Source organism: Cucurbita pepo, chromosome LG17 (genome assembly GCF_002806865.2).
Source record: "Cucurbita pepo subsp. pepo cultivar mu-cu-16 chromosome LG17, ASM280686v2, whole genome shotgun sequence".
Taxonomy (NCBI): Eukaryota; Viridiplantae; Streptophyta; class Magnoliopsida; order Cucurbitales; family Cucurbitaceae; genus Cucurbita; species Cucurbita pepo.
Genome location: NC_036654.1, coordinates 549,611 through 558,900, shown reverse-complemented (window position 1 = coordinate 558,900; position 9,290 = coordinate 549,611). Strand labels below are relative to the sequence as shown.

General features: G+C 35.7%; 1 protein-coding gene across 1 annotated transcript; it reads left to right on the top strand.

The window, feature by feature from the left end:
• The first annotated feature begins 252 nt into the window (after positions 1-252).
• On the top strand, positions 253-7,997 carry LOC111778621 (ISWI chromatin-remodeling complex ATPase CHR11). The gene is made up of 25 exons (XM_023658551.1): positions 253-543; positions 835-975; positions 1,066-1,172; positions 1,706-1,818; positions 1,929-2,026; positions 2,224-2,403; positions 2,503-2,724; positions 3,033-3,167; positions 3,263-3,545; positions 3,624-3,697; positions 3,920-4,140; positions 4,227-4,314; positions 4,391-4,484; positions 4,624-4,812; positions 4,921-4,952; positions 5,079-5,155; positions 5,248-5,337; positions 5,451-5,520; positions 5,627-5,681; positions 5,769-5,827; positions 5,895-6,060; positions 6,650-6,828; positions 6,924-7,139; positions 7,231-7,329; positions 7,417-7,997. Exons 1-25 carry the CDS (start codon positions 328-330, stop codon positions 7,432-7,434), a joined length of 3,222 nt encoding a protein of 1,073 aa, XP_023514319.1. The 5' UTR covers positions 253-327; the 3' UTR covers positions 7,435-7,997.
• Positions 7,998-9,290: the final 1,293 nt, after the last annotated feature.

The following is a 9,290-nucleotide window of genomic DNA, read 5'->3' as shown; positions in this document are numbered from 1 at the left end:
TATGTCCACTTGAAGGCCCATTAAAGGCCCAACTCAGCAATAGGTAAGTGAGCCAAGCATATTATGTCCAATTGAAAGGCCCATTAAAGGCCCAACCCAGCAATAGGCGGGAACTCGCAATTCCTTTTTAATTGGCGGGAAAATTATGGTTCCACGTAACAAATCGTTCTGACCCGCACATCTTCGTTGATTTCAATCCAAGGGCTATAAAACATTCATGTTGTTAAGTATCGTTACATTTGGCCAGTGGGTCGAGAATTAGAAGTCGGTTCACTTCTCTTTCAGAGTCTTTTTTCGAAACCCACCCCCGGCGTCCGAGAAAAAGTTATGGCGAAACCCTCGAAACGACAGGTGTCTTCTGATGAAGCCATGTCCAATGGCTCGAGCTCGTCGGAGGAAGAGGAGCAAACTAACGAGCAGATCAATGAGGAGGAGGACGAGGAGGAGCTCGAAGCGGTAGCTCGCTCGGCAGGCTCTGACGAGGATGAAGCTGCCGAGGATTCAGATAACGATGCATCACCTGTCGAAAATGGCGAGGAAGAGGTAAATTTCGACTTGTGTTACTCAATATGCGGTCTTCGTTTTTGTTAATTTTACTCGGATCTCGGTAGGGTTTATGATTTTCAATTTTCCTGTACCTTCTCTGGATTACTTCTTACTTAGGTTGGATTAACTAGGTTTTGGCCCAAATTTCCATTAATTTGCACATTTGGAAACTTGAGAGGACTGGAGAGTTGAGCATATGGTGGCATGCCTTAAGTTCGGCCTCGTGCTTGTATTTCCGGAACTGTATATTTTTCCAACGCTATACGTTTTTGTCACTTTTTCCCGCAGGACGGAAGTAACGACGGCGATGATGATAAAGTCGATATTAGCAGGCGTGAAAAGGCCAGACTAAAAGAAATGCAACAAATGAAGAAGCAGAAGATTCAGGATATGTTGGATGCACAAAATGCTGCAATTGATGCTGATATGGTTTGTTAAATCAATAGTTACACAATAATTTTGATGTTGTTCCTGGTTTTACGAGATAAGAAACAGCTACTTAATGTTATGGAATGGCAGAATAATAAGGGGAAGGGACGCTTGAAATATCTTCTGCAACAAACTGAGATATTTGCTCATTTTGCTAAAGGCGAGCATTCTTCTTCTCAAAAGAAAACGAAAGGAAGGTATGAATTGTCATTTAAAGAGCCTCTTAAATATTTGTTTGCTTCCTGGTAACTTGGATGGATAGCTCAATGATGGTTTTCTCTGGGGTTGTTAAAAGGAATGTTGCATCTTTTTTGCAGACTATTGCTGATATAAGCTCCTTCGCTGGCCATTATTTATTCTTTAACTGTTCTGTTATCTAAGGGAACTTTAATTTCCCGTGAACCATTATTGTTATTTTGTGTCTTTATAGGTTTTATATTTTTTCCTTCTCGTAAATCTTGAGGGTCTAGGGACATTAATGTTGTTTTTGAAAATCTGTGCTATTTGGGTATGTGGGAGATCACATTTCCTGTTTGTTTCTCTTTCACACAAGCACGTTTTTCTCTTTCAGTTAGATTATTAATTGCTTGAAAATGATTAAACACGCAATTATTTAATATCTGCACGCTATCCTTGTCAATCAATGGGTGTTGTTTTGTTTTATTGATAAATAATGCTATACTTATTGTGAGAATGTTTAATTATGGTTCTTGTTTTGCCAATATTTAAGGGGTCGTCATGCATCAAAGATAACTGAAGAGGAAGAAGATGAAGAATACCTTAAAGAGGAAGAAGATGGTTTATCTGGGACTGGGAACACTCGTCTCCTTACACAACCATCTTGTTAGTTTTCCATTTTTTTGCTTTGTTTTCAATATATTCCTTATGTTTTACATTTGCATCAAAGTTTGGGACATTTTTTTTTAATTATTGAGGCTAATATTTTATTGCAGGTATCCAAGGGAAAATGAGGGATTATCAACTAGCTGGGTTAAATTGGCTCATTCGACTGTATGAGAATGGCATCAATGGAATCCTTGCAGATGAGATGGTAATAAACAGATTCTTAGATTCAACATTTTTCTTGTCTTTGTTTGAGAATGAATATATAAGTATATTTATTTCCTGTTGATATTTAAGATCTGTTACTAGTTACAGGTGGTATAGTTCCAATGTCTCGACAAAATATTTCAATTCAGACAGTTGATACCTTAGTCAGTGTGCTAATAAATGGTGTTTTTCTATTAGGGGCTTGGCAAGACACTACAAACCATCTCTCTGTTGGGCTATCTTCACGAGTACAGAGGCATAACAGGCCCCCATATGGTAGTTGCACCAAAATCTACCCTGGGAAACTGGATGAATGAAATTCGTCGTTTTTGCCCTATCTTGCGAGCTGTAAAGTTTCTTGGAAATCCTGATGAAAGGGTATTTTTCTTCATTCATTTGAATATGTGAATTTTAGTGATGTTAGATTGTTATTTGTACTGGAGACTGATTAATGTGTCAATCATGCACTTTATGCAGAGGAATATACGGGAAAATTTACTGGTAGCTGGGAAGTTTGATGTCTGTGTTACCAGTTTCGAAATGGCCATCAAGGAGAAGTCTTGCTTGCGTCGTTTTAGTTGGCGCTACATTATTATTGATGAAGCTCATCGAATTAAGAATGAGAATTCCCTCCTTTCAAAGACAATGAGGCTTTATAATACCAACTATCGTCTTCTAATCACTGGCACGCCACTTCAGGTATCTAAAATTAGTTTGACCATTGTTGAAGTATACCACCTACTTTGCAATATAAAAATCTGTAAAATTTTATATTCTGAGGTCAGGTGCTGGTTGTGTACATTGCCTTGTTTGATATCCAAACCCTTTCGTTTAGGTTTTTCTATAACAATTTCTGCCTGGATATGTTATTTGGAAGCGAAGTGACATGGTTGCGATTTGTTTTCCTAGTTTTTATTATTTAAACATTTAAATCTTTCCTTTTCTTTCTTTCTTTTCGGGTTGTAATTATTTACTGTAACAAAATGGCTTTTTATTGTCTCTTTCAGAACAATCTTCATGAACTGTGGTCTCTCCTCAATTTTCTTTTGCCTGAAATATTTAGTTCAGCTGAGACTTTCGATGAATGGTTTCAAATTTCTGGGGAAAATGATCAGCAGGAGGTTGTTCAACAACTTCACAAGGTATACCTCAATCCATTCTGTGCATGCATCCATAGTTCAATATTTCAATGTGTTTTATCTCACGTTCTTTTTTCCCTGCTATTTGCACCCTATAGGTCCTTCGACCTTTTCTTCTTCGGAGGCTGAAATCGGATGTTGAAAAAGGTTTACCACCAAAAAAGGAAACAATACTTAAAGTAGGCATGTCACAGATGCAAAAGCAATACTATCGTGCTTTGCTCCAGAAGGATCTTGAAGTTGTTAATGCTGGTGGTGAGCGTAAACGGCTTCTTAATATAGCTATGCAGCTCCGGAAATGTTGTAATCACCCATATTTATTTCAAGGTGCTGAACCTGGGCCTCCTTACACCACTGGAGATCATCTTATTACAAGTGCTGGTAAGCTTTGTGTACAAGGTTGCATGATGACGATTTCGCTTTAGTCATTCATTAATACTGAGAAAATTTCATTCATAGGTAAAATGGTTCTTTTGGACAAGTTGCTTCCAAAGCTGAAAGAGCGTGATTCTAGAGTCCTAATATTTTCGCAGGTGAATATTTTTGTTGGAATTTGATCATCACCAATGAATACATTTTCCATCAACTGAATCACCATATTATTGTGGATTTACTGTTTATTTTGTTTGGCTTGTTANTTTCCATCAACTGAATCACCATATTATTGTGGATTTACTGTTTGTTTTGTTTGGCTTGTTGTTATTATTATTATTATTTAATATTTTGACTAAGCTTGGTATTTGCGTGAATTTCAGATGACAAGACTGTTGGACATTCTTGAAGATTATTTAATGTTTCGTGGATACTACTACTGTCGGATTGATGGTAACACTGGTGGTGAAGATCGTGATGCATCCATTGATGCTTTCAACAAGCCAGGAAGTGAAAAATTTGTTTTCTTACTTTCAACCAGAGCGGGAGGTCTTGGTATTAATCTTGCTACTGCAGATGTAGTCATTCTTTACGACAGTGACTGGTACATCTCCTTCCTCGATCAAAATTACTGCTGCTGCTTTGGCTGTTACTCCCTCAGTATGCTCTGACACTCGACATTTATTTCAGGAATCCTCAAGTTGATCTGCAAGCCCAAGATCGTGCTCATAGAATTGGTCAGAAGAAGGAAGTTCAAGTGTTCCGGTTTTGCACTGAGGTAAACAAAGTTACTTATATCATAGAGAGCTCAAACTTACTGTGGCGATAAATGTAATTTATTCTTTAATGAACAGTATACCATTGAGGAAAAAGTTATTGAAAGGGCTTACAAGAAACTTGCCCTTGATGCTTTGGTGATTCAACAAGGACGCTTAGCAGAGCAGAAAAGTGAGTTTTTTTTTTATTTTTTTATTTTTTAATATACTTCAAGCCATACAACGTCGAATGATTAGCATATGTTAATTCTTAGACTATTATCTTTTAGCATGCATAGTTAACACATTGTGTATTTCTTTTTCAATAATAGCTGTCAACAAGGATGAGCTACTTCAAATGGTGAGGTTTGGTGCTGAGATGGTTTTCAGTTCCAAAGATAGCACCATCACAGATGAGGACATTGACAGAATCATTGCAAAAGGAGAAGCAGCAACAGCAGAGCTTGATGCAAAGATGAAGAAATTTACAGAAGATGCCATTAAATTTAAGATGGATGAAAGTGGGGAGCTTCCTGACATGAACTGTCTAGTTTCTTTCTGTTTGATAATTTTCTGTTTTCTTTCTAATATTCAAGGAGTTTTATCTAATGCTTATGTGGTTTTGGCAGCTGCTGAATTGTATGATTTCGACGATGAGAAGGTAAATACAATTATACAAGAATCTTGTATCCACTTGAAGATTTTAATTCCAATGTTTTTCTTATGTTTATTATTCAAAAGCTGTTAATGAAAATGTTCCTACTAATGACCTTGTATCTTAATGAAGGATGAAAATAAATTTGACTTCAAGAAAATTGTTAGTGAAAATTGGATTGAACCACCTAAAAGGGAGCGGAAGCGCAAGTAAGGACTTTCTTTTCCTCTTCCTACGTGAACTTTATACTGAATTTTATAATCTTCATAAAGCCTGACCCTTGTTTTCTACCTCCTATAAGTTACTCGGAATCGGAATACTTTAAGCAAACAATGCGGCAGGGTGGTCCAACAAAACCAAAGGAGCCCAGGATTCCTCGCATGCCTCAGTTGTAAGTCTCTTGAATTTGTTGATTTATCTCGTAGATTTAGTTTTTTTTCTTCTTAATATTATATAATTACATGTATGTACTTTTTCATGGGTACATCAAAATTTCTTTTATAGGCACGATTTCCAGTTTTTCAACACACAAAGGTTGAGTGAACTATATGAAAAAGAAGTGCGGTATCTCATGGTGAGTATAAGATTCTTTAGTATTGCTTTCTGTTTTTACATAATTGCTTGTGTTTATTATTCAGCATTTTTACTTTGTTTTTTCAATTTATCATTGAATGGCTCAGCTAACACATCAAAAGAATCAGTTGAAAGATACAATAGATGTTGAGGAGACTGAAGGTATGTTACTAATATTCATGTTTCATGTCCCTATATCCTGTAAGTTTCCTTTTACAGTATGGCTAATCTTAGAAATGATAATTTTAGATGTGGGTGATCCATTGACGGCCGAAGAACTGGAAGAAAAAGAAAAACTCTTAGAGGAAGTAAGTGGATTTGTGTTGTAAGGCTTTGTCTCATGATCACTTTTCTAAACTTGGTTTTTGGTTTTAGGGATTTTCTTCATGGAGTCGCAGAGATTTCAATACATTTATTAGGGCTTGTGAGAAGTATGGGCGAAACGATATTAAAAGTATTGCTTTGGAGATGGAAGGAAAAACAGAAGAAGAAGTTGAGAGATATGCAAGTGTCTTTAAAGAGAGATACAAGGAGTTAAATGGTAAGTGGATAAATCTTGTGATAATGTATCTTTGTGAATGTTACAGTATCATGTTTGTTCTTGATGTTTATCTTAATTGGACATCGAACCAGAAAACATTTTTTACCTCTGAAATTTAGCTTTATATATCTTATCCTGGAATTATAATATGAACCATTTTCTGCACGTTAATTTATGCCATCGATGTCATCTCTCCTATGAAGATAAAAATTGTGGCCGTCATGGTTTCAAAGCTTTGTTAGTTGCTGCTGGTGTTTTAGCACAGTCGAATCGGTTGTTATTCTGAAAATTGAAAATATCTTAAATTGTTGGTTGTTCAATGTCATCTCCTATGTCGGTTGCTTAAATTACTTTTTACGACAGTCGAATTCTTTTTAGCACAGCTAACTTGTTCTGCTTGTTTTTATTATAGCCTATTAGTAATCTTTTATATTTTCAAGGTTGATGTGTAACCAATAAGTTTGCTGAAGGCTGAGTTGGGTTTTTGCATTGGGTCTATTATTTCTCATAATAGGTTTAATTTTTTGTAGGTTATATATAATCTTCTACTATTTGAATAGTTTCTAAGCAATTTATATGAAAATTTCAGATTATGATAGAATCATCAAGAACATAGAAAGAGGGGAAGCTAGGATTTCTCGCAAGGATGAAATAATGAAAGCTATCGGCAAGAAACTCGATCGCTACAAAAATCCATGGCTGGAGCTCAAGATCCAGTATGGCCAGAATAAAGGGAAGTTGTACAACGAAGAATGTGATCGTTTCATGGTGGGTATTGAGATCTTCTAAATTCCCCATCTGAAATTTATTTTTATATTCGTTTGAATGTTGAAGATCATAGGTGCTATCTTAATGATCAACAGATATGCATGGTTCACAAGCTTGGTTACGGGAACTGGGATGAACTGAAAGCAGCATTTCGTACATCACCCTTGTTTCGCTTTGATTGGTTTATCAAGTCGCGAACAACACAAGAACTTGCAAGGAGGTGCGATACCTTAATCCGGTTAGTCGAGAAGGAAAACCAGGAATATGATGAACGGGAAAGACAGGCCCGTAAAGAAAAGAAGCTTGCCAAGGTTTATTTCACATTTGCAGCAGTCTCTTTTCTTTAACCCTTTAACCTACACAGAGATGTGTTTGCTGAATTTTAATTCTATTTCGTTTCAGAGTATGACGCCATCGAAACGTGCCTTGGCTAGGCAGTCCGAGAGCCCAACTAACCTAAAGAAGCGGAAGCAATTATCTAAGGATGATTATGTGAACTCTGTAAGTTTTCTAGACACCATATTAAATCATTGCCCCTTTTGACCTAATCATAACCAAACAGTTCTAACTTAACCTCTCTATTTGCAGGGAAAGAGGAGGAAGTGACCTATTTTTCATCTTTTTAGACCCGTAAGATCCACCATTTATCTCTTTTTTTTAGGCCAAACAACTCCCTATATCTTTGTTATAGCATCATCGTGATTACCGTATCGACCTTCACGTGCTAGCTAAAGCTTAGATCATCCCACCTCATATTTTTGGGATTGCCTTTTGGGAATTCTTCATTTGAGAACAAAATTTAGTTCTGCCAATATCTTGTATGCCATAGTAGATTTTTAGCTACAGATACATATTCTGCATGGCCGATGGAAGTGACTGCACGCAGGTTTTTTGATCAAAACGTTGGGGAAAAGGTAAAGCCATCCGTTTCCATGTTCTGGTCTTGTGAAGGTCAAATTTGGCATTGCAGATCCGAAAAGCAGTCGATAAAATGGTTGATCGCGTACGAAATTCTCATGCCCCATTTAATTTTCTTTCCTAATTGACGATTTTTCGTGCTACTTACTAATTAGCTGACTGTGATTGTGTAAAAATGTACTTGATACTCTAGCTTAACTTGAATCTCTCGAAACTCATGGTTTATATATAGTCTTCTCAAGGTTATTTTACGAGTAGAAGTAAAGGGAAGGGGAAAGGGATTTTCGATATTTTTGGTTGGGGTTTATTATCTTAATACTGGAAACCTTATTTTCTATGCTCCAAACAGTTTAGGCGGTTCAATTCCAAGGCTTAAAAATCTCCAGGAAATGAGATGTTGATACAAGTTGAATCAATAATCATTAACGCTTGGGATGGGCTAAACTTGTGATCAACGACATTGCCTCATGCTCGTAAGAGTGAAATGATTAAATATTGTATACTTCATTGAAATTTACCCCAAATATCAGTTGATTTTTTAAATCACTAATCTCATACAAAATATGCAAACTGGTAGTGAATCAACTTTCTTTTCTTTAGAAGGTGTAAAAGAGAAGTTTGTGCATCCTTATATCACTGTTGACATTGTTTGGTGCTCGGTTTTGATACCAGCCTAGTTTTGATACCATTTATAACATCTCAAGCCTATTGTTAAAAAGATATTGTCTACTTTGGCTCATTATGTATCACAGTTAATTTCACGATTTTAAAACATGTCTACTATGGGGATGGAGTGTCCAGCTCCAATCCGACCAGGAACCAATCATCGAACGATGCAAGACATTGGTCGAAGTTTCAAGTTGACCTATCTTATATTGCGTCCCTCTTGAATTAGTTGGTGGAAGCTATCTTATACAAGTCTCATAGTGATAATCAAGCATTCCATAAATTATATCTATTTTTATTTTTTATTATTATTATTTTTTTTTTGCCGACTCACTTAAAAGAAGAGTAGCATTATATTTGTTTTTAATTTTTTATAATATCTACAAATTTTCATGCATATCTTGAAAAAGGTCTCCGAAAGTAGTATGTACCCTAAGCCTTTTTTAATCTTTGATGAGGATCTAGGTAAGCTAGGTAGCCTTTTTAATCATATATTCGTAAAGAAATATGCTAGAATTAGATGGATTGAATCAATTTTCAATTTTTACTTTTTCTTTCATTTAATTTATTCATCTTAATTAAATTATGCGAGAAAGCCACATGCATCTGCCTTTTCAAAACGAATATATACAATAATTAAATAATTAAAATAATATATATAATATGGGCAAATATAGTAATGTCTCTTTTCTTTTGTCGTTCCAATTATGACAAAAAGTAGTATCAATACTTCTAATCGTGCATAATATTATATTCTTTTTCATTTGCCTTTTTATTTGTAAAAAAATGTTTTTCTTTTTAATACAGTAGTGTCTCTTTTTGACTTGTTAGGTATCACAGTCAATTTTATGATTTTAAAATGCGTTTAACAAACAGAA